The sequence below is a fragment of the Lutra lutra genome, chromosome 8 (genome assembly GCF_902655055.1).
Source record: "Lutra lutra chromosome 8, mLutLut1.2, whole genome shotgun sequence".
NCBI classification, from domain to species: Eukaryota; Metazoa; Chordata; class Mammalia; order Carnivora; family Mustelidae; genus Lutra; species Lutra lutra.
Genome location: NC_062285.1, coordinates 61,294,603 through 61,320,669, shown reverse-complemented (window position 1 = coordinate 61,320,669; position 26,067 = coordinate 61,294,603). Strand labels below are relative to the sequence as shown.

Genomic DNA, 26,067 nt, shown 5'->3' with positions numbered 1-26,067 from the left:
GTACTAATCTAGGAGGTTCAGCTGGATTGTTCCACCAAAGTTTCATGTACTTACTGGGAACAGGACAATAGGCACCGTTAGTGTCACTGCCACAAGGACTGCCAGGCGTACCATGAGGAGAGGGGTGTCGAATGTGTATACTTTGCTATAAGCGTGTAGTAATTCGTCTTCAACTTCTCCTACAAAGGGGAAGAAGAGAATGGGTTCGCTTGGTGCTGTCAAGTCAATACCAACAGTAACATTTTGCAAAGGGAACACAGTATAATGGGAAAACAAAAACAAAAACCAAACCCAGGTACGGGAATCTAGACGCCTCTGTTTTAATCATAACTCTGAGCTTATTAGTTGTGTGACCTTTCTTCAATGAACAAGGGAACCCTGAAGTTTATAAAGTTGCAGAAGCTAGAATCCAATTATGAAGGTGCCTCTCTAGCTCATTCGCTTCATAATAAGTCTATCTCTACCGCATAGAAACCTGGCAAAAGAGGTAACAAGCTGAGGTGCTCCGTTGAAGGGGATGAAAGAGCCAAGCCCCACCAGCCTGTCCCTCACAGCCTACCACCGCCTCCACTCCCACCCGCCTGTGAGCTTTGATGCAGCTTCTCTGAACCTAGTATGGAAACCTTATGACAAATGAACTCTAAATTTTTTTTCAAGTTTAACAGTTATGACTCTGTCATGACACTGATACCCAGACTTCTGGGGATTTTTCAAGCTTTTGCTTGTCTTAGGAAACTCATTAGAGTCAGTATAAGGAACATGCAAGGATGAATTAGCATGATTTTTACTGGGTCTCCTAATTAATATTGATCTAAGATTAAGATGTCACCCACCGAGAAAATTTATTCTTTCAGAATTCCAGATACAAATGACATGGAGATGCTTATAGAATCAGATGTAGTTTGATTTTTTTTTCCTCCTTACTCCCATCCAAAGCAGACAGAGGGGAGTAAAAATAGATTCCCTGGTATTAATCTGATTTTTTAAATTCACAATCCAACAAAGAGCTCATGTCCAATCCAAAGTGAGTGCTTGGTTAATATTGAAATATTAGTCAAATGGAATTAAAAAAAAACAAGTAAATGGTACCCTCTCCCCAGTCTTTTCCTCCACAATTTGTCTTGCAATCAATTTGATTTATTGAATCAGAAAAAAGAAAACTAAAGTAAAAAGTTAAAGAGGTTTATGTAAAAGATAGGTTTATGTTGCTAACACTGATTCATGACAACAGGTCAATGTTAGAATCCCTGAAATATGTCTGTAGGGCTTTTGTGTCCATTAAGATGCCATAGAGAAATTGTTTTTAGACATAATCTAAAGTGTCCATAGTTGCTTTTCTTTGTTTTTGGTAGTACATTCCCAGATTGCAGGGAATTGTCATGTCTTCTTTTCTTGGGAAACCATTCACTGTAACAGAAGAGAATGAGATGAGCCAGAAAACTTGCCAAACGCTCCAAGCCTGCAGATTCCACTTGCCTGGTAAACAAAAAGCAGATTCCAACTCCAGGACTTTGTACTTTTCCTACCACTTGTTGGGTAGTTAGTTATTCTACCAAAAGAGTTTTCCAATATACAACTGGACTCACTGTCATTGTTTCTAGCTTGAGATGGCCTAAGGAGTCAAGCCAAAGAAATACAATCTATCCCTAGGGAAAATAACTTAAATATGAAGGCTGGTTTTCATAAAATATGCGTGAATTCACAAGTGTTGTATCCTGTTAACCAGGCTGGTTCAGGTCCCATTTTCTTAGGTCAAATGACAAGGCTCACATAGCCTGTTAAATGATTATGTGTACTAGAGATCATGCTGCTTAGAGAAAGCAATTAAAAGAATTATACCTACCCAGGTTAATGATCAGCCCAACTAGGATTTGCACAAAGAGAATGACTTTGACAGGGTGACCTACCATAGAAGGTTAGGTAACCAAAGAGGGCAGCAAGCAGGTACATGACAAGCATCCCCGTGATGGAAATATTTGACACTGTTTGCATCTTCCTCCGGGACCGACTGAAAAGGAAACACCAAGCTTTGTGGGTTTTGTTTTTTAACTTGTGAAAGTATCTCTTTTCATAATTAAAACTTTTAAAAAATAGTGAAAGAATGTATGCTTGTGTTGCTTTTATAAAACCGCATTTCTAGTGCAGGAAACCTAGCTTGTTTCGATTTGTCTTTGAGAGCGGAGGAGGATTTGTCTCCATTTTTCTTTTTCTTTCTTTCTTTCTTTCTTTCTTTCTTTCTTTCTTTCTTTCTTTCCTTCTTTCTTTCTTTCAGGTATTTATTTGGGGGAGAGAGGGAGAGAAAACATGAGCAGAGGGAGGGGGAGAGAGAGAGGGAGGGAAAGAATCTCCAGCCGACTCCCCACCGAGGGTAGAGCCCGACACAGGGCTCCATCTCACGACCCTGAGATCATGACCTTGAGGACCTTATAAAACACCTTTGGACATACAAGCACATTTTCAAAACAAATTAGCATGCTAACATGAGGGCTGCCTTACTCTTTAAGTTCGCTGTAGATGGGCAGGACCTCGGGATGGCACACAAAAGCAAATGCTAGAATAGGAATCGCGTAGGCTGTCTGAAAAATAAAGATAACAATGCTGGTGTAGCCTTCCAACACAGAGGATGATCCCAAACCATCTCCCCTCGTAAAACAGAGATTCAGCTGTAATATTAGGCTCATCACTCACCCGGGAGTTGAATACAAAGTATTTGGGTTGGCACTTGTCATCACTGTGTGCTTCATACTCTACTCCACTGCCATGAAGAGAACCCTTGGCCTGGTTCTCATCTAGCCCTGCAGGATTCTGGTGGGTGTAATCCATCATGAAGTTCACCCCACTACTCTCGGAGTTGTTAGGCAGCATTACCACGTGCACTGGAAGTGTATTGTTGAATGTCAGGTTTCCAACACTGTGATCCAGAACAGGCAGAGGGCAGGGTATTTGGAATTTCTTGTAAATCACCTAGGCCCAGGCATTAAAAAAAAAAAAAAAAAATCAGACTTTTGAGGAAAATAATGAAACAAAAATCCATATTTGTGGCTTATGGGGAGAGGTGAGGGGTCTCTGCTGAGGACTCCTTTTAGACTAATGGACAATGGAGACTCCCTCCAGCCTCTGCTCTATGGAAAGAGTTGGAACAATGGTTGCTCCTGAGAGTCAACAGGACAGTATTTTGCATGAATCCATCCTAAGCATCATTGATATTCTTCTGTGAGAAAGGTGGTCATTGCTTTACTACATTTCATCTCTTTTAGTTCTTTAAACTAATATAAAAATGGGTTACCAAAAATTCTCCTCTCCTCCTTTGCCGTCTTAGGGAAATGCTGTATACAACTTGGCATCGATGATATTATAAAAAGAAAAAAAAAAGTCTCCCTTTTGGTGCAGAGTGGGGGCACTGGGGAGAAGGATTTCTTCTTTAAATCCACTGGATTTGCCCTCTTTTCACGGGTGGAATGTGCAGCAGAAAATGGCAGGCTGATGTAGATGTGGATAATTCTATAGCCTACTCATTTCTCTTAAGGGACTCTTCACTTCTTCACCTTTCTAAATGATCAGTTGTTGTCACATTACTGCTTGAAGGATTCCTTTTGTCCAAATATACATCCTGTGTGCTTTGAACATACTACCAGCCATGGCCTTGGCATTCTAACTAAACTATTTTTAAACTCATGACTGTCCCTTTCCTCATTCCAAATCAGAATACTAGAAAATGGCTTGTGATGCAAGAAGCATTTCATGCTAGTGAAGTGCTTGAGAAAAATGAGGACACTAATTTAGGTACTAAGTGTCTCGTGCTCACTGACCTACAGGGATCATGTCAATAAATCACTTACCACACTGACAAAAAACACCATGCAGGTAAGAGAAAATCCACTGGTATAACCAAGGTAACCTAAAAGTTAGCAGAGAAATTCTGGAAGGTGAATATGGTATCTACAATTGGCTTACCTATTAGAATATGAAATGAAAATAAAAACTGAAAATGACTTTACCTAAATTTTTAAGAAGAGAAAGTGGAAGAATGATTCCAAGAGACACAAATATGACGAGGTAGTTGCCATTGAGGTACCATTCTCTGAAAGAGAAAGAGCGGCAAGGATATTAGGATGCGCCTGGGTGGCTCAGTTTGTTAAACGTGCAACACTTGACTCATGATCTCCACATTGTAAGATCGAACCCCGCTTCAGGCTCCTTGCTGACCGTGAGCCTGCTTAAGATTCTCTCTCCCTCACCTCTTCCCCTCTCTCTAAAAGAAAAAAAAGAAAAAAAAAAAAAAAAAGAAAGGAAGGAAGGAAGAATCAGGATCAGAATAGACCAAGTAGAATGAGTCAACAGATGTTACAGAGAGAACATAAGACATAAGACATACCCAGTATTTTCTTCAAGTCCCATGAATGCTCTGATTACTTCAGGTAGTTCATATTTAATGATAAAGAGGTAGCTTGACATCGCTAAAATGGAAAACGTGACAGCTTAGTGGTGTACATAGCACTAAAGTCACAAGCAAGTTGTGAGAAGTCCCGGCATTTGGGACATTCAGTCTTCTGGTAAGATGAGCACCTAATCCCCCAGACAGAAAGAAAAGCCACCCAGTGTGTTTTGTACAGCTTCCAAGTTCTTTTCCAAAATAGATATTTGGCCCTCTGGCTCTTGCACACAGACCTTTGCTAACAGTATCAATAGTGATTCTCTTTTTAATCCAGCTCTGAGGTTTTCAGTGACATTGCTCTTTCAAAGTTTCCCCCTAATTAGCTGTAAGTCATCATGGCCTATACGGAGTGCTTGTTTTAGTGTCCATCACTTGGGCAGGGGTCTGGCCACAAAAGGCCTGGGCCAGAGGAAAGAGGGAAGTTCCCAAGGGGGTGCTAGTCTAGTCCTCTGTAACCTCCCTAAGGGGCACCCAACTCTTCAGAGCACAGATCATCTCAACTGGAGGCTGACTGGATTGATAAAAGAATGTAAGAGATGATAGTTTCTCCCACCTTTTGGTCAACAGATTTGCTTTCTCTATATCCCAGTCTCCCTTTCCCTAATAAGAAATTAAAGAGTATGGCAAAAGTTCTTGAGCATCTACATAAGTGATAGGATATGTGATAAATGTGATGAATGATGTGTTATCAGGTGCTCTTCTGAAAATCTGTCGGTATAATCTATAAACCCTCTCCCTGGAAAATTGCGTATGTATACATACTCATAACATATAATGTTGCCTAAAGTTGTAGGGCTTGAGGCAACATCTCTTTCCCAAGTCCATCCATGCCATGAAGTATAATGCTAATTTGACACAGGGTCCAGGAAGTTAAAAATAAAATTCATTTTATTAATTTAAATTAAAAATAAGATTGACAAGTTTTGCATTGCAATGTTTAAGTGTATCCTACACCTTTCTGGTGAATTTTTGCTCACAGACATGTGAAAGCAGATATCTAAGTTGCAAATTGTACTATTAATAGTTTCAAAGGATTTCTTTAACCTCCAACAAAAGTAATAATGGTGATATTGATTCCCTATATTGGTCAGTCCTGCAGATTACTCTCCATTTGAGCAGCTGAAAAGCCATGTAAGACAACAAGGTGTAGGCTATTTTCATTCCACAGGTGAGGATTTAAAGTTTTAAAAGCTTCCTTGACATGTCCAAGATCTCACAGATTGAGAACAACAGACCACAAGCAAAATATAAGATCCCCCACTTCAGGCCAGTGTTTCTTCTCTATTGTGAAATGAAATTATTTTTACAATACCTGATGTGTCTTCTGTAAATATTATTTAGTTAATCTTTACAAAGACCTTGGCTAAAGCTAAATCTTACAGAGCGCAAACAGAGGAGATATTTCTGATTAACTGGCTCAGTGAGGTACCCTTCAATTTTAGAGCTGTTAATTGCTGACTTTCAGTGATGTCACCACTGTTAATGTGTTTGGTCTTTGAAAATTTAGAATGATCCAGACCTGTCTGGGTAATGTCAACATTATTCTGCTAATGTTGAAACATCTGCGGTAAATGTTAATTTTTCAGGGGATTGAGAAAATTAAACATTTTAAATGAGGAGTTGCTAAATACAGAAATACAAGTGATTTCCCTTAGGCTAATATAACTACTAATCACATAGAATAACCAAAGTGAGAGCATTTTCAGGAATGGTAGATGAAATTTTGTTTTATTCCCTTAAAGCCACACTTCCTCCATGGGTGTGCATCTTGACTGAGAGACCATTTTATCGTTTATGCCATTATTTAGAAGCATAATGGTAGCTACACTGTGAGCAAAAGACAGTGTTGTTGCCCCTTAGCTCATTGGGTTTAGGGCTAAATATGTGTTTGCTCAGTTATTTCGGTTATCCAAACAAGTAAATTAGATCAACTATGAGGTGATCTTATGAAATGCCTTACATTTTAAGTCTTGAAAAGGCTGAAAATTTGAACCAAATGTAAAGCAATCTATTCTGTGGGGGGTGGCTTGTGGCCCCAAACCAGTAAAATGTAGGAAACAATCCAGGGAATTACTGCCAAAATAGTCTCAATATATACAGATATGAAAAGAAATAAATACAAATCATTAAGAAATGCCTGGATTTTATTTAGCTGTTTACCAACCATACATTAGTAGGAGCAGGTTTAGTTGGATAAAACTTATTAAGAGAATTGCCTTATTCCAGAAAATCTAGATAACTCCAATGATTTTATTTAAGAAAGGTCACCTCCTTGCAAGATCTCTGTGCAAATTTACTTATTGCAGCAATTATTTGTCATAGTGAAAAATTGGAAACAATCCAACATCAATAAGGGATTCAGTAAGCCCATTATGGTACATTTGCGCAATGGAAAATTCAAAAGCCATTTAAAAGAATAGTATGCAAATACATTCAAGGCATATTGTCAAGTAAAAAAAGGAAGCTTCAAATCAGTATTATAAGATTATTTAATTTTATCAGTAACAATATATTTATTAAATTTTGCATAGAGGAAAACCTTGGAGTAGTTATTTCTAAGAGTGAGTTATATAAACATTTCTTTATAATTAATATATTTATGTAATGTTTTAGTTTTTCACAATTAGCATATATTTGTCTTATAATCATAAAAATGCCCATTTAAAAAATAATCAGGAAGGCTCCAGAGACATTGAATCCAAGAACGAGGGAGGAAAGGATGTACTGAACCCTTATTATGGGCCATATGTTATCTGATTTCACCCTCACAATGACCTTGTGAGATGAAATATTACTCTCATTTTGATAGATGGAAAAATTAGACAAGTAAAGTCACAGTGACAAAAACAGACTCAAATTTAGGTGTACCGGACTCCCAAAGTCTATTCTCTACTCAAGTGCTTTAAAATATTTTAAAAAATCAGTGTCATGTCTGATACATACAAACAGGGCCAAGGGAACCCGGAGGGACTAATATGTACTAGTCTAGAGAAGCAATGGGTCATGGGAGCAAACAGAAAGAACATGTGTATGTTGGGGGGGGGTGGATTTGGGCTGGGGGACTCCAAGAGTAGGGGAACTGAATATGTCTGTTATGGTATGACAGGACATATAGAAGATAGCTAGCTAGCTAGGTAGGTATGGGGATGGTAGGAAAGATATCCAAAAGGTAGGCAGAAAAAAGATGAAGATCCTTATGTGATCGGCCAAGAAGTTTAAGTTTTATCCTGAAAATAACAAGGTCATGCTGAAGAATTTTATGCATGTGAGAAGCAAGACTAGATTTGTCTGAGATAGTGAACTTGGAAGATAAATCCGAGATAGGAGCAGGAGAAACTCAAGGTAGGAAGCCCAATTAGAAGGCTACTGCAAGAGTCTGAGCACAAACAATGACCACCTGAACTGTGATGGAGAGCTGGAAGGAGAGAACATCTCAAGACAGGTAAAAAACCAGAATGGACAGGAGCTGGTATTTGATTGGATGTTCAGGGTTAAGGAGGGAGGGAGAGGTTATAGGATGACACCGATGATGTTTGGCTCAAGAAACTGGATGCTGCTGGTATTGTTCATTGAGGAAAGAAAGAAGAAAAGAATAAAATGGCAGGTTTGGGGACTGGAGAGGAAGTGAGGAAGTAAGCAGCACTGTGGGATGATAGATTCCAGGTGATCTAAGAGGACGTAGGCAATAGGACATAGGAATCAAGGGTCTGGATGCCTTCTGAGGGTCAAAGACTCCATAGGGCTGGTGAAGCTGATGCGTAAACAGATGACCTGGAACACTATTAAAAATACATATTCCTAGGTTCTACTCTGGTATTATAAGAATTTGTAGAACCAAGGGATTTGTGGTTTTAATATAATGCTCCTGATGTCTACCTAGCCAGATTTTTCCTTTTGCACAACTTCTCGGGACACACTCCAATAGGCTGGTTCTGTGCAGGCTTCCTCAAGGACCCCTTATATTTTGCTATGCCTCTCAGATACTTAATTTTCAGGTTTATGAAATAGACTCAGTCATATGTATGAAACATCAACTGTTCTGGCAATGACAGAAATAAGCACTAACGCTTTAGTCTTGTAAATTTAAATAAAGCCATAATAGCCTTCGAAATCAAGAAAGCTTTTACTTTCTATTTTACTTCTAGAATTCATTTAGTGGGATCCTATATAATATTTTCTTAGATATTATTTTTAATTAAAGAAGGACAGCAAATCTACTTAAGAATCCTTATTTTTAAAATTTCTGAATATAAAACAGTTGTTTTTCTGTATTTAAAGTGTTTGTTCATTGCTGTAAGAGTTTTCTGGTTTATTGAGCATTCTTTAGAAAGTTAAGTAGTAGCGAACATTATATGTCCTTACCTCCAATGTTCTGCATTGTAATGGAAACAAAAGCTCCAATTTTTCCAGGCCATCCAAATGCCTTTTCCCCTAGTTTTTCATAAATTAAAGACCCTATAATAAAAAGTAAAAGAAACAAAAAACAACCTTTTGAAAGTATTGTTTTAATGACTAAACTATTTCTATAATTGTACATTAGAGTCTCAAAGGTGTACATAAACACCACATAGAAATTATAAACCCCAAAGATGCAATCTTAGAAGCCAATACAAAACATGTTAAATGTTCCGCAGACGAGAAGCAATGGCTTCATTCATCTTAGCTCTGTGCAGCAAGTCAGAACTGTTATTTCTCTCATCCATCAAGACTCCTTTTTCCTATTTGGCTTGAACCTGAGCCAGTTGCCTTTCACTTCTCTTAGCTGCCCCAAATTACTAAAAACATTGAGAAGCCATGTCATTGGGGCCAGAAGAAAATGAAATGTGAAATTGACTAAAATCCTCCTGTAGCTAGAGAGCAATAGACTGAATTAGCCTTCAACAAGGTTCAAAGTAGAACATCTTGGACTTGAGGGATAGCATACCTCCTTCCTTGGCGGTCTTTAATAAAAGGTGAACTGAGTAGAGTGATAATATTGCTACAGCAAGCAGCATGATTCTGGGAAGGGAACAGAGAGTAGACAGTAAATTTCTATAATAAATAAGACACACTCATGTTAGATATTATCATAAATTATCACACTGGTCCTTTCAGCCATTAACTTTCCAAAAGTATGTGGATTTTGGGGAAGTTGAGAAATTCTTTGGAAGTCGCTCTATTTTATGTGCTAAAACATACCACTGGAAGTTCCTCGCATTTCTTTTTCTTTTTTTCTTTCTTTTTTTTTTTTTTTTTTAGTGTTACCCACTAGTAGAATCTGGTTCATAACTCCGATGCTAAATGTATAGCAGAATTAGCAAATATTCTATCCACTTGTTCAGCTTATGAATATATGTCCATCAGATTTGTGTGCTATTCTCAGCAACATTTTTAATTGAAGGGCTACTTGACAAGCTGGCTAGCCTTTAATGTAAAATCTAGAAATACAGAAGCCAGAGCACGCAGAGTCTAACCTGCATCACTACGGATCCTGCACATGAGACAGTAAGATACTGTGTGAGCCAGAGGGTCAGGCGGTTGCCTGTATAACAGAGCAAACAGAGAAAGGGAAGGATAGGGCTCAGAAAAATGTCTTTTTGTGTTGTGGTCAGAAAGAATCATTTCTGGGTCAGGACCGTCTACATGTCCACAGGCATGTATGAATTCCTTATGCATACAGTGATCATTGTTTCTCCAAAAACAAGAATTGGAAAGCAAAAACAAGAGTACAGATGAAAGCATCTATATAATAAATAAAGGAATAATACTAAATTTACCTGACATCATAAAAAAAAAACCCAAAACCCCTTATTCTTTGTTTTACACAGCCAGAACACATTAAACATTTTCCCCACAATTGATCTAATTCTTTGGTAATTCCTGATGAAGTCAATGTTGCAAATGTACATTTGGCCATGAGTTACACATTTTTATAACTACACTAGCTATCTGGTGCTCTTGTTTTCCACAAAATACATTTATCAGAACTGTCTAATCAATGACTTACTTATGTAAGTTTCCATAAACCTGTGAACTCACCTAAGATGAGATTTGGATTACAGAATTTTGTTTCCTGGAAAAATAATGAGCATTCCCTGTGTTCTAAAACCATACTTCCTTTGGCAGGGAATACTAAAAGTAAAACCAATGCAATCCTGTGTCACTTGCTGTGAATTAAGGGGTATAACCAAATTCAATCTGTGCTCCTTGGATATACACCTTCCAATATCCCACAACGTAATTGCTCTGGACAGTATAATCTGTTAAATGTTTAGGCCTGAAATGAGGGCCTCGGTTTTAAAAGTGGAATATTGTCCTCCCATGAAAATCATCTTGTGGCCCTAGGCCTAGGGTCAGGGGAAGAGTCTCTTATTTCTATTCCTCAGTCATCGATGATAACTGCCTAATTGTAACAGTACGTATAATGAATAAGGAGAAGGCAGTCTGTCTTAGAGATAGGGCCTACGACAAAAGTATACAACTGTGTGTATGAATACATCTCTAAGCCATTAAGATTCAGAGGATTAAAAAAAATGACTTTGTTTCAAACGTGACATTGATATAAAAATGCATCCAGCTAAAAAATATTATACCCAAAACAGATCAGAGCAGTAACACAATATAAATATTTATAGTTCTGCCTGATTCTTAGCCCTCAAATAGCTGTGTGATTATCTAATCCTAAGTGAAGCTCAATACATAAATGGCATATATTTATAACATAAGCATTGCATTCTTAGACAGCTATTTAACGCTCTAACATTGCATTAGAGATGGTGATCTGCATTCACACAGTTGCCTAATATTAGACTGTATTCCTGTGAAGAATTCCATGGCTGCCAACTGTGTCTTAGAAAATACCAGGCTGTATGTAATGCACAGGAACATCTGTGGCTATTTGTCACAGACAATGTGGTATCCATCACCCAGGTCGTGATGCTGCTGCCCTTAGGCAGCATTTGACCAAGTACCTAGGTTTAGGAATAAACTCGGGCCTGTCTGTAAATATTTCTGTCCCAAGCACTGTACTAGGTCTCGGGGATACAGACATGTGGTGAGTGAAAACAGACAGGGGCTCAATCCCTGGAGATTATAGTCTAGCAAAGGAGAGAGATACTAACCAAATAAATCGAATAACTGCACTGAAGAATTAAAATTGTGGGGTGTCTATAATAAGTATTTGTCCCAGTCATGGAGGTCAACAATGGCATAACTTGGGTGAGGGTGAGCTGTCCTATGAGAAGTCAACTAGATGAAGAAGAAAGGAAAAAGAATTCTAGGGCCATGTGCAAAGGCCCTGTGGTGAGAGGGGAATATGGAACCTTCTGGGATGGAGAGAAAGCCAGTGTGCTCATTGTATCAGGCATCTAGAGGGTGTAGGGGATGGGGCACAAGATGGGACCAGGGCATGCAGGACTCTGTAAGCCTGGTTTGGGATGGGATCTTTTCCCTCACAGTGTGATACAATTGTATCTGCTTCTGGGAAAGGTCTTTTTTACAGAGAATCACTTTGTAAAATGCTTCCTTTGAACTGGTACGGCTGCTCCAGTACTTTGGGTGGTTGAGCACATATATTTTCTGTGAGGTGGTTAGGGGCAGCTGGTTGAACAAGCACCATGATTAGTCTGCTCTGATTAGTCCTCAGGTTGTTGTTTTATCTAGAAGCCAGAGAATTATGTTAATACTTTCTCAGATCATTCCTGTTCACAAAGATCAAACTTGAGATCGTTAATTAAAAAAACACAAGGCATACATGGGCTTTGAACCAGATATACTTACATAAAAAGTATGATCCCTGTATTGGCCATGGCATAGGACAGGCCCAAGATTCCACTGCCCATGATGGCATTACTCAGGTTGAATGAAGACATTCCAAAGGAGGTGGTTCCAGGATGCTTCAAGAAAAAAGTGTATTTTAAGCAAATATTTGCCAAAGGATGAACCCTTTTCAAATTATCCTTATTCTCACATTATCTTTACTGGAGGAGTTTATGGTTTAAAAATGAAGAGTAAGATAAAAATCACAGTGAATAAAAGCTTTTGCTTCCATAAAAGCATATAATTTTCAAAGGAATGCTTGGTTTCAGCAGGGGTCTTGGGGAAAAAAATAGAAAATACCGGTTGGGTAACGTAAAGAAGGGAAAGTATGTCTGATTGCAGATTACATTTGGATTAGAATGATTTCTCCAAAAAAAAAAAGAATTTCATAAATGATTTATGTAGCCATATGGTGAACAGGAAAAACAAGTCCTTATTCCAGTAAGGGCCTGAATAAACAGAGAATGTGCTGATCAAGGCTTGGAAAATTTCAGTCACATTGTTTTCCCACAGAGACCTAGGTAGATCAGGCACCCTCAAGTCCTGTTTACTGCCCCAAAGCAGAGATTCACTTACATGTTCATCATCATAATTGGCCAGCTTCTTTTCCCCTAAAAATCCATTCGTCAGGAATTTCTGACTTTCAGCATCTTCATTAGTAAATTGACTGGATGCACATAAAAAAAGAAAATGAAGGAAAAACATCTAAGTAAATGCTCTGAATTATAGTTATGTTTCCGGTGATCTAAGTCACTGAATCTGGGAGGAAAAACAAAGCACTTAAAAAAAATTTTTTTTTCCTTGCAGAAAAGAGCTGGGCTCCATTCCTGAATAGACTTTGGGAAGGAGAGAAGTTATGAAGGAAGAAAATAATTTTTTAAAACACATTTTTTCTTCCCGCATGAACTGTGCAAAAAAAAAAGAATAGTTACATCTAATTTTGTTTTCATTTTGAGCCCTCCCAAAGAGAAAGTACAGAGCAGTGACTGCGTTTTCTCCACTACTACCACACCAAAATCAGACGATTGTATTAATTCAATAAATATTAAGTGCCTAGGCATGGGATCCTCCTCTCATTGGATGTTCAAATATCTCTACGAGAGGAACTTTCATGTCCCTGCTCTACAGATGAGGTGACCCTGCCTCAGAAAACGGAAATAACATGCCCACACCCACAGAGCTCCAAGTCTAGGGTCTTCCATGGCACCTTGCAGTCCCAGGCAGGACTCCATAGCTGGTGTTTTCCTCTTTTCTTGGCTCCACCTGTGTAGTCACATATTCCTTGCTGGAATGTAGTTCACTGTTAGCTCTGTGTTGTGTTTGGTTGTTTTTGTGTGTGAGTGTACAGATTTTCATGACTCTGAAGATATACTTGGAAGGAAACAGGGCTTTCCACCATCACCATTTACAAAAACTGTGATTGTGGTCTACCTGGGAAGAGGCTGGGCTCCACATACAGCTGTCCTGTACAGGTCCTGGGGTTATATGCCAGGGGTTTGAGGAGACAAATCTAGTCCAACCACATGTCCAAAAAGCTTGACTAGTAACTATAGGAGATTTGTACAAATTACCCTTTATAACAGAAGCTAATCCTGAAAATATCTTGTGAGAAAGAGAGATAACAGGGTTACTTTGGGAGAGTAAAGGAGAAGAATGTCAAGTACAGGTAGAACCGGCAGACAAAGTTACTAAGTTTGATGTGCTTTTCTAGATATTCACTGGGTATAAATTAGGAACATCTCTCAGCATTCTCCTCTTTCTCTTTGGAAGCATAATGTCCGTTGGTGTTTTTTTTCCATCCCTGCATGAACCCCCTTACTCCCTGTTCCCTTTTTGTGCTTTATTCCAATAATTTGTAGTTAATAGACTAGTTATGTGGAGATTGGTACATAATGTTCGTATTTGGAAACAGACAAAATAAGGTGAAATGGAGCCTAAAACAGGCCTAAGGATTAGAAAGCAAAAGTGTCACCTGGATTTAAACTCTGGAATGCCAACATTCTATTTTTTTTTTTTTACCTCAGTCAATAAATTAGAATCCTTTAGTCCATGAGTAGTTTTTAAAATTTAAAGTGTGGAAGTAAATAGATTTTTCTTTCTCGAGGCATTCACATGTTTTTATTTTGGCATGAGATGAATTACAATCATAAAACATGACAAGATTGGATAAAATATATGAGAAATGTTTTGAATGTCTTAAATGTTTGATACCAAATCCAGCATGTATTGAGAACATAAGTATAATGATTCCAAATAAATGAATTATGTTCAATTTCCCAGCAACTTACATTGAAGGGATCAATCCCAACCAAACATACCCATCTTCTTAAAGTGATTATAAAATTGCAAAATGATGACCTGGGTCTGAGTCAGGAGTTAAAAACTAAGTCACTGTAAGTAGTCCAGAACACATTGCACAAAGCTTAACAAAAGCATTCCCATCTTTCCACTGTGGCTTTTAGAGGACCAAAATTGAATGACTCTATAGGACTGTTCTCAGGATGATGCCCCCTCTGCTCTGTCACCTCTGCAGGGTTCATATCTCTGGGCCTCCTTCTTCGGAACAAAAGCCCCCAGAGTTGGTACATTGGCAAGTAGGTACTGCATTTTTCACTGAAGCTCACGAGAAGATAAATATCTTCTTGCAACTCAGGCAACCACTCTGCAGATCCCAAAGCCCTGAGTTCTGCCACCCTGTATCTTCTCAAGAGTGGCTCAACCGAGAAAATGCCATGAGTTACTTCTCCATCATCTCTCTAGTCCATTGGCTTACAAACCAACTGTATGGGCTCCACGGAGGAAGAACAGGGCTTCCTCCTGATGGTCTTTCCTGAATGTTGTGAAATGAAATGAGATGTCCTTGTTTGAGGGTCATATTCTCTACTTCAGGCCTAGAGCTGGTCAAACATTTCCTTTTAAATGTCTGAAGTCATGCATCTTTTGTATTATATACCATTTTGTGAGAAATGAATTTCCTTTATCAAATGGCTATTGTGCACCTACTATGTTCCAGGCAGTATGCTATGTGCTGGGTCCACAGAAGCCAGTAGCCTGTTGTTGTGGAATGATGGAGAGAGGGCACACAAGGGAGGGGGTGGTCACTTCTATCCGAGGGAAGGCTCTATAGGAGTTCCACTTTTTAACTATATCTTGGAGGATGAATGGTATCAATAGACAAAGGGGAAGGTGGGTGGGTGACACAAAAAGATGGCATTCCAGACAGATGGAGCAGGATGAGTGAAGGTGCAGGGAGCTGGGAGTGGCCCAACAAGGCTTTCCTACAAAAAGGGAGCAGAGCAAGAGATGGACAGGAGAGCCAAGTCAGGGATAGGTCACGAAGGGCCTTACATGCCAAGCAATGTAGGGCCCAATCTTTGTCTTATAGCTAATGGGGAGTCTTTACTAAGGGATGGAACCCAAGTCACTTTGCAATTGTAAAAGATTACTTTTGCAGGGATGTGAAGAGCAGTTGAAGGTGAGCAAAATGTAAGAGAAGGAGACAAAAGAGAAGCTTTATAGGTGACAGATGATGAGATCCTAGAGTAAGATGCAGCAGAATGGGTACAGAGAAGAGGGTGGATTTGAAACATTAAAGAGCTAGAACCAACCAGATATAATCAAACACACTGGATGTGTGATTGGGGGAAGGGACGATTTGCGATTGATAGTCCGGGTCTACTAAAACTGAGTTGTATAGGACAGTGGCGACTTTTACCTAACAACAATTACTGGAGGAGGAGGAGATTTTGAAGAGAAATATAGGAGTTCAATATTAGACATCACAAGTCTGACTTTATAAATGAGGCAATTCAGACACACAAGGCACCCGGCAGAGAGATGTGGTAGACAGTTGGATAGAGTGACCTGAAATGAAGTTGAGAAGTCTAACAGGCTGAAGACATGGCGCACACTCTGAGTGGAACCATGAGAGTTGTCAGTGAACTTGCTCACAGGTCCATTTTAGTGACCAAAGACTCCCTACAGAATTCTGGAGATGCCGCAACATTGAGGAGGCAGTCAAAGGAAGAGGACAATAGTCCAGAAGGTGAAAGGAGTGATAGGTTAAGATAACTTCAAATGTTCTATATTAGTGGGGACAAGAACACTGTAACCTCAATTCTAGTCACACACAGTCTAAATCAGAGTGACATATAGTAATGATATAATAATGAACTTCAGGATCAGAGAGTTGATGTGTGAACATCAATGTCATGGTTATCTTGCAATTAGGTAATGCAGCCAGTTCCTCCTGACAAAAACCTTTGTTTTGCACATCTGTAAGCCTGACATTTTTCCATGGGACCTGGTCATTTTTAATCCCATACCTGCTCATCGCTGCCTTGTCTAAATTTCCCATCCCGGTGTAGCTATCTTGAGCACTTTCTCCACTGATGCTCTCGTCCTCCGGCTCAGTGTTGACATTTCTCAGCTCCATGGGGTCCATTTGAGCTGCCAGCGTCTCTTGTCCACACACCAGCTCCTTCAGTGTAAACAGTACACTGCACCTTCAGCCTCGGGCTCTTCCACTTTAGGTTGGTGTTCAGAACACTCTTATCTGCAAGCAGAACATGATATAAATCATGATTTTCTTTAAATTAGATAAATGACTATGAATCACCTACTTTGTGTAGGATCTCTATAGAAACATAGAAAGAAAGTACACTCCTGAAAATGTCCTATGAATTTGTCTGGCAAGTTTCCTTTACCGAATATAAAAACAGAAAATAAAAGAAGAAGGAAAGTCATTGAATAAATTACTACATCAGCGGATATTTACAGAGAGCCTGTGTAGGTGAACATGGCAGGTGCTTTGCTAGTCACTGTGGGAAGAAAAAACAGTAAGAGCTGGCATCCAGCTTCAAGCAGCTTTCCTGTTTGTAAGCAAACTGCCCAAGAGAAAAGAAGACGAAAGTAAATTGTTGACAAAGACCTGACAAGGCAGAATCTAACAGTGTCTCGACTAGCAGTAAGATAAGAAAATTACTGCTTGAATTTGCTAATTGGGTATGAGAGAATTCCCATCACCAGAACGCCTGATAACATGCAACACAGGGTAAGAACACTAAGGGAGCTGCTTTCCAGGCACTTGGACCAGGAAGCCAAAGCTAAGAATGTGCCAAAAGGAAGTACAGGTTTATCTCTGAATAAGTATCTGTCACCATCCATATAAAATTAAAATGCATTTTAACAGCAAAGAGACTCAGCTTTTAGGTTCTGTTCTGCCTTTAATTCATTGGATCCCAGCACAAGTTAACATTTTTTTTTAATTAAGATTTTATTTATTTATTTTTGCAAGAGAGAGAGGATGCACAGAGAGTGAAGGAGAAAGAGCACAAGTAGGGGGAGGGGCAGAGGGAGAAGCAGACTCCCCGCTGAGCGAGGAGCCCACCTCTGCAATCTAGCACCTGGGCAGCACATCTGTGGCAGGCAACTCACACTTGCCTGCCAAGTTCACAACCCTAAAGTACAAAAGCCACAGAACATACACGGGAACTCAGGGTGAGCATCAGAGAGCGTGAGAAAGAAGATTCATACTGGAGTAACTGGAGCTAGCAAAGCAATCTAAAAGGGACTTTAACACCATATAATAAAAACTAATAGGAAGTTTCAAAATAAGAAATAACATCCATAAAATAAGAACATTGAAGAAGATGATCAGGTTGGTTTGAAAAAGAACCAAAAAAGGAATTCTAACAAAAAAAAATATAGTCATGGAAATAAAGAGAACTCAGCTGAAGTGAGAGTCATGAAACTGAAAGATAGATCCATGGAAATCACTCAAATTATAACACAAATAGGTTAAAAAGACAAATATGAAGTTAAGGGACATGGTAGGGGAAACAAGAATAAGAAGTCTAATATACCCCACTTGACCTCCTATTATGAGAAAAGTATGAGGCCAGGGAAAAGCAAAATAGAAAGACACACTGGCAGAAAACTGTCCAGAACCAAAAAAAAAAAGATAGTAGCTCCCAGGATCTTTTTTAAAAAGCACATAGTATTACAAGCAAAAGGAATAAAAATGAATATACTCATTAATATGATAAAGATAAAGAGAAAAAATATAAAAGTCAACAGAGGGGATAGAAGATAAGCATATGGTTAAAGAAAAAATAGAAACTTACATTAAATGAGTAAAGAAGTTTCTCCTATGCATCACACAGACCAGTTTCCCCTAAGAGGAGGAACTCTGAATGATCATTTCTATTTTAGCTCCGTATTTAAAGTTAGTTATTCTAAATTTAAATTATTCACTAAAACCTCTCTGACATGGTTTATCAATTCTAGACTTGAACATATGACAGGTGAGGAAATTAGAAGGAAGTATGCTATCTGTCCCTCTCACAAGCTCCTAATTGTTTTAGTTAATGAAAGACTTATAAAATGTTGAGTTTCATACTTTCCTACTATTCTGTAAAACAATGAAATCTCTCACGATTTTCTGTAGGTTGTTTCTGAACACTAAAAGCCCACAATGATTGTGTGAATGGAACGTTCCAAAGAGCCAAGGAATAATAAATGATAATAAATACATAATAAATGATCTAGAAGTCCTCTGTTAGTAAAACTTTGCATGTGAATGTCCCATCCTTTTACTTTCTGAATGGTTTCCTCCACCATCCTCTGGGTCTCACTCAGCTGCCAGTGTCTTCTGAATGCCATTCCATCTTCTTTCTTCCATTCATTTTGCTTCGTGCTGAAATCCACCTCGAATAACTCTTTTCACACAATGTGTCCATGAGTGTAAACAAAATTTCTGTGTTGTTTCATGTTGGATAAAAGCTTTACTTTGCCCTTAAACTTTGTTTGATGAAGTACTGAGTAGAGTAGAAAAGCGCAGTTTGTTTTTTAAGTTTTTATTTAGAGTCTAGTGAGATAACATACAGTATAATATTACTTTCAGGTGTATAATATATCACTTCCATAGATCACCCAGTGGTCTTCAGGACAATTGTTCTCCTTCATCCCCATCCTCTATTTCCCCCCTCCCATCCATAACCACCAGTTTGTTCTCTATAGTTGAGAGTCTGTTTCTTGGTTTGCCTCTCGCTCTTTTTACCCACTTTTCTTGTTTTCTTTCTTAAATCCCATGATGAATGAAATCATATGTGTCTTTCTTGGACTGACTTATCTCATTTAGCAGAATACTCTTGTAGCTCCAACCATGTCACTGCAAATGGCAAGATTTCCTTCTTTTTTTATGGCAGAATACTATTCCATTGTATAACACTGTTTACTTTTAAGCTATATCTATTTTATCTTTCACCCTGTCCACTAATTATTTTTTCACAATCATGTTTTTAATTTGTAATAGTTTGGTCTTCATCTTCTTCTTTTTGCATCCTACCTTTTTTGTTTGTTTTATGGTGTCAGTGTTTTCTCAAATCTTTCTAAGGATATTGACTGGAAGTTTTCAGAAGCTCCTTTTGTTCCCTAAATTATGTCTTTTTTCTGGGATTAATTCTGTTTGTTCATCTTGGTCCCTCTCTCACTGTCAGGTTTTCCTTAAATTTTTAGTGATCCTAAATTGTCTGTTCATCTTTATGAATGAAGAGTATTGGGGCTCACTGAGATAGGTAGCACTCGGGGTTTCTCTTCAATCTTACAGCCCCATTTCATTAATGGGTTGCTCTCCTGTAGGTCCCAGAAGTGGCTTCTCTGTAAGTGTCTATGTGTGGAGCATCCTGGAGAATGCCACTCCCGGATGCAGCAGGTGCTCTTGGACAGGTTTCTTTCTTTCTTTCTTTTTTTAAAGATTTTATTTATGTATGGCAGAGAGAGAGAGAGACAGCGGGAGATGAAATACAAGCAGGGCGAGTGGGAAAGGGAGAAGCAGGCTTCCCGCTGAGCAGGGAGCCTGATGTTGGGCTCAATCCCAGAACCCTGAGCCATAGGCAGACGCTTAAGAAATGCTGTCACGTATTTTCTTCTTGGGTGGAGCTTCCATTTCTGCTTGTAACCCCTCTTTGTCTGCTGTGGAGGCCCGAGTGCCTTTTGTAAAGTTGGGCATTCTTTTAAAAATATGTATATTTTAAAGATTTTGTTTATTTGAGAGAGAGAAAGAAAGACAGCACAAGTCGGGGGCAGGGGAGCAGAGGAAGAGGGAGAAACAGACTCCCCACTGAATGCGGAGCCCAATGTGGGGCTGGTCTCAGGACACCAAAATCAAGACCTGAGCTGAAGTCAGATGATTAACTGACTGAGCCACACAGCACCCCCCCAAAAAAATCTTTCTTTTAATAATCAGAATTTAATTGCTGTCTTTATCTGCATGTAAACATACATAGTATTTTATACACATATCTATAATTTTTATAAAAGAGGACTTTACAATTCTCAAAACTCACAAAAAAATGTAAGCAAGGTAGGTACCCTTCCCAAATAAGGAAAGTGAGACCTAATCTCATGGCATTTATACAATGGTATAAAACATTACATTCTCTTTTGACTATGACATGACATAGTCCATGAAATATGAAACAGTGATTTAAGGTCTTGGCCCCAAATCCTAATTTTAGCCCTGGGCAAGGGCATCTTCTCATAAAAGCTGGAACACATTTTCATAGCTTATATCTTTAGCTCTGAAGATTCTATTATTGACCTACTTTAAGGAAACAACAGCTAAAACAAAATTGAAAAAGAATTAAAACATTATGAGCAATTAAACATTCTGCACCTTTTGCCTACAGCATAAAGTACATACCTTGAAACATTCAGACCATATCATATTTTAAAATTTATTAACATGGTTATACTTCAGGGTGGAAGTATTTTACAGATAGCATTTATTCATTCAACAAATATTGAAAATGGAGTATGAGCCAGAAACTATGAAAGAGAAAGCATGAGTAAGACAGAATCCCATGGGGCACCAGGTGGCTCAGTCAGTTCAGCATCACACTCTTGGTTTCAGCTCAGGTCATGATCTCAGGATCGTGGGACTAAGCCCCAGGTCGGGCTCTGTTCTCAGCATGGAGGTTACTTGAGATTCTCTCCCTCCCTCTCCCTCTGGCCCCACCTCCTGCTCGTACACTCTCTCTGATAAATAAATAATAAATAAATAAAATAAAATCTTTTAAAAAAGAAAAAGAGGCAAAATCCCTGCACCAGATGAACTGTTAGGTAAAAAAACAAACAAACAAACAACAAACAAACAAACATAATTTACAGGTTTTTTTTTCATAATTTACAGTTTTACTTACTTTTTCTCTCTAAATAACTACTTAATGAATAATCAATGAATCTTTGCATGGGTAGGTTAGGAAGAATGATGTTGGCATACACCTCGATTGAAAAAATATATTATGTGTAATATGTGATACGTGATATGTAACATTATGAGAGAATAAAATTTTCATAGGCAGAGATTCTTCTACTGCTCTCCATCTTAGTAGACAATACTTCATTAACCCAATTGCTCACGGGAAGAGTTTGGCTATAGATATTGACACCTCTCATTGTCGATCCTGAATCTCCCTACCCACATCCAATCTGTCATTAAGTCCTATCAATCTTTCAATGTTTAAAAATAATTCATTCACTGCTCTCTCCATGACCAATGTTATTCCAAAGGACTATCTGCTAAAGGCCCTGAAATGATTTTTTTCATCACTTTTTAGAACAAAGTCCAAGTTCCTAGTATATTCTAAGGCTCTATCTGTCTCTACATACTTTAACCCCCACACACAGCTCTTTGGGCCCATATTGAACCACACCCTCCCCTCATTCACTGGATACCCTGAGCTGTTTTCATTTCTCCTTGCCACCTCGGGACATTGTAACAGGCTGTTCTCTCTGCCTGGAAGGTTCTTCTCCACATTCTTAAGCCCAAGTGTCTCCCAAAGTGTGTTAAAAAAAAAAAAAAAAACCTAAAAATCTTTAAATGCCAAATGGTCAGAAAGGCCCCCAACCAAACTAGACCCCCCATTATATGCTCTGGTACCATATTCTCCTCTCCTTCACATCCTTTTCACACTTTGCATTTCTGTTTTAAATTATGTGATTATTTGATAAATACCTGTCTCTTCTACTAGGCAGAGAGCTTCATGAAGGTGGGAAGAGCGCTGGGTTTGTAGATCCTATATGTTCCCAGCACAGTGGCACAGTGCCTGGTGTCATATTCTACTAAGGCCATTGCATCTCTATATGGTCTCCTTTATAGATACAAGAATGCATTCTTGTTACACCTTAAAAAGTTAATATTTCAAAGTGAAATGGAAGTGTTTCCCTCTGGCTACCAGAAGAAAGAACAGCCTTGCTCCGCAAAGAATGTTCAAAATTATTCTAAAAGAAAAAGCAAATTTGGTCTGACAGAATTTTCTGTAGTCTAGCTTTTCAATGAAGTGAAGTTTCTGTGTGATACAAAGACTTCTTCAGTGCTCTGGTCATCTGCACTGTTGCTTCAATTCACTTATTCATGAAAATAAAAAATCAGAACTTGAAACGGGTATTTAGAATACTCTTACTGTCAGAAGTCTTTGTTTCTTCACATTTATTGAGAGCTATCTAAATGTCCTAATTTGTAGCCAAATTCCAGTTATTAAAAATTGTGTCTTGTTCTTTGAATAGGTACTCAAGAAACATAGCATGGGAGATTCTCAGCAAAGCAGACTTCTATTTTACTTAGGTAGTTCAACTTCAAAGAAAGACCTCAAATCTGGAAAGCAAAGCTGTCCTTGAGTCGAGGCAAAAGTTATGACCTTCCCTAGTGACTGCAAACATTTATTTTACCTGATAAGCAAATGTGAAGAGGAAGCTGACATTGGCAGGGCATTTCCCACCATCCCAGTCTGTCTCGTCTTTCATGCCTACCTATTTCTGATGAATCTACTCTGAAATCTAGCCTTAGTTAGCAGATTGCCTCCCATGTCATTTACCTTCTGGTTGAGCAAGTGGGAAGTAGCTGGTCATACAACTTCTAAAAGCTAAATGATCTTTGCATCCAAGGAACTGACTTAAATCCACATCCTAAATGTATCTTAGGTAAATGAATACAGCTTTAATGATGAAGTCAATCTACTATCACTTTTATATTAAATTCTTTTGAACAATTTCCCCAACAATGCCATTCTAGGTGAATATTGAGAGTCAGATGTCTTGTTAGTTTGTGGCATGATTTTTCACATGCCATAAAAATTAGCTTCCATAAAAACATTCAGTATCATTCAGTCTGAGATACAGCTTAGAAAAGAAACTGCTAATGACATCAAAACTGTATTTACTTGACTACTTCCTATTGCTGGGGCTCCTCTTCTAGCATTTCCATTCCTTTCCTCTACTCAGACATAGCTTAGAAATAATACGTAGGGAGAACCAGAAGAGTTAAAAGAAATAACCCTATGTTGAGAACTTTTCCTTTTGCTAAGAATATTAAATGCTTGCTAATATAAGAGTTCCAGCAGCCATTGGATGAGGTATAAAGGCTAAAAGATAATAAAATATAATATAAAGGCTAAAATAAAATATAAGCAAAATAATATTTCTAGCTGTTTTTAGAAAGCAACCTAGATTCTCTAGTCATCTTAAACAATAAGAAATATCTTAAATTTGTGCATAAATTTCAGTTCTTATTTTCCCAATCAGTAGTTTCTAGAAATGCAGAAATATATATACCATGTATGATATTATCATAGTGAACTCTTCATGCTTCATGTATTAAAGCATGGCATTTAAGAACCTGAATTGTGGATGCAGTAAATTCTAAAATGTCTACGTTCTGTATAATAGATATGGGGCCATCTCTAGAGGTACTTTTTTTTTTTTAATCATTTTATTTTCTCTAAAGTAACTCATGTATTAAAAATAACAACTTTAGTAAACTACAAAGCATCCAGTATAACATAGTTACAGAAAACTCGAAAGTTTAGTCCATAAAACTATACTTCTCAGGGCTTAAATCTTGCTGACATACTTCTTAAGAGTAGGAAAATGAAGACGTTCAAGAAAACCCTAAAACATTACCTAAATATAAATCTGAAGAACTGGAGGATCTTGGCCTGTAGACTATACGGTAGTCTTTTCTAGAAAACACACCTACATTTCTTTAGTGTGTCAAAAATCAAACTTTCAGCCAACTGTCCATGACTGTGAAATACATACTCTGTCTAAATATTTTTTTCACTGAGTTAGGAAGCACTCTTTGCTATCAGCTGGGCATTTAGTTAAACCATAACTATACGCTGTGTAAGATACCCAAAACATGGGGATACTCAAATCCACCAAGAATTCTCCTCCATCTAACTGATAAATTTGAGGAGTACAGCTCTATTTTTAGATAACTGATTTTAACCCTTCCAAATCTAAAGCTATGTTTTTATTCTCTTCAATTTCCTGGTTTCTTCTAGTAAGTTTACTCTAAAAATACTCCTTCATTAAAAGGGACATGTAAGATAAAAAGGCAAGTCACAACTCTCTTTTCTTTTTCATTTGATAATGGTGCAGCTCAAACTCTTAGCCATCCATATCTGCTGCAGTCATGGGATATTCCTCCTTTGGTTAGTTTTTGTGGGTGTTTTTGTTTTCAAGATTAAAAAAATCTTCAATGTTATAGTATTGAGAATGTACTTCCAAAACCTTACATATTTTTTAAGACAAATTATGTCCACTCTTTATTCAATGATTAACCAGGAGATGTAAATAACTAAATATTTGTTATCTACCATTTTTTTGCTATATTTCCCTTTTCTATTATCCACTGTCCTAATTTAATGCCCAAACCTAAAATTATCTGCAAAAGAAAGCTGCAATTAAGACCTAGGTAAATAATTTCAATGTCTGACATTATACTGAAGTTACCTTTTTTAAAATGAGAAAAAAATTCAAATATTTAACCTGTAAAAAATACTCTACACCATAAAAAGAAGAAAGCAGCACCATTTTAACTCTGTAATTATTCATGTAAAAAGAGCTTTACCTTAATTATTTATCCAGTCCTGTGCAATCTTTCTGGAATTGTTTGGAATGGCAGACCCCTGTAACAGTGTTGACTTATATGAACCTTTGGGGATCTAGACAATGATTTAAAGACCAGTGGGCGTGAATGAGACAAGCCAATCACACCACCACCACCTCGCCCCAACACCTCCCTCTGTCCAACTTGCGTCAGCTCTTCAAAAAACAAAAAAAGAGAAGCTAACTCAGTTTACTGTTGTACATGTGGATTAAACATCAGTTACACCAATTTCTATTTGTTTTTAGAATTTTGGCTTTTATACAGCAAAATACTCACTTACTGAAAGTTTAATCTTGATTGGTATCATTCTGTATCAAGATGTTACAGGTTGGTTGATAAAACTTTTAGAAAATTAACATTTCTAGATTTATGAACCGAAGGCAAAGTATAATAATACAATAACAATGATAGTTATGGAGTCAAAATGTTTAATGAAATTATAATAAGAATACATAGAAAATATTAATTATAGAGGAGAAGAGTTATTTTTCTTTGAATTGCTGGCTTATTCAGAGGAAATTTTACAGGATGACAGACACTTACAAATGGCACCAACTCCTCAAGGCACTGCAAGACTGAAAATCGTCGGTTCTATCCGCCACTCTTACCATTCCAAAGGCACGGTGCTGAGTAAGCAAAACGCTGTTTGGAGTTTTTAAAGAATTTCTTAATGAACATTTCATACTTTTCAAAGAAATCTACGTGGCTTTCCAACATCAGAGAAGGAGTTAAAATGTATTGGCATATAATTTATTCTGTTACCAAAATGCATCAGTTGCACTTATCAAAGTGAGGTGAGAAAAAGATTAAAAATCAATCCAGAATTAAGGGTCCTCTGCCTTTTAAATATTTATGACATGAGGGAACAATCTGATGACCAATC

General features: G+C 37.9%; 1 protein-coding gene across 2 annotated transcripts in view; it reads right to left on the bottom strand.

Annotated features, from left to right (window-relative positions):
• The window catches only part of SLC38A4 (solute carrier family 38 member 4), a 64,165-nt gene that overhangs the window by 11,864 nt on the left and 26,234 nt on the right, over nt 1–26,067 (bottom strand). The window contains exons 1-13 of one of the 2 annotated variants that reach the window (XM_047741373.1): nt 25,146–25,230; nt 16,558–16,787; nt 12,809–12,899; nt 12,194–12,309; nt 9,360–9,433; nt 8,798–8,890; nt 4,376–4,457; nt 3,999–4,081; nt 3,840–3,898; nt 2,689–2,964; nt 2,497–2,576; nt 1,908–2,008; nt 55–179 (exon numbers count right to left, since the gene is read on the bottom strand). In XM_047741373.1, coding sequence (XP_047597329.1) covers nt 55–179; nt 1,908–2,008; nt 2,497–2,576; nt 2,689–2,964; nt 3,840–3,898; nt 3,999–4,081; nt 4,376–4,457; nt 8,798–8,890; nt 9,360–9,433; nt 12,194–12,309; nt 12,809–12,899; nt 16,558–16,676 — 1,299 coding nt within the window. In that variant the 5' untranslated portion in view covers nt 16,677–16,787; nt 25,146–25,230. Of the gene's footprint in view, nt 1–54; nt 180–1,907; nt 2,009–2,496; nt 2,577–2,688; nt 2,965–3,839; nt 3,899–3,998; nt 4,082–4,375; nt 4,458–8,797; nt 8,891–9,359; nt 9,434–12,193; nt 12,310–12,808; nt 12,900–16,557; nt 16,788–25,145; nt 25,231–26,067 lie in introns of those variants that run through there. The other variant, XM_047741374.1, reaches the window with a different exon arrangement.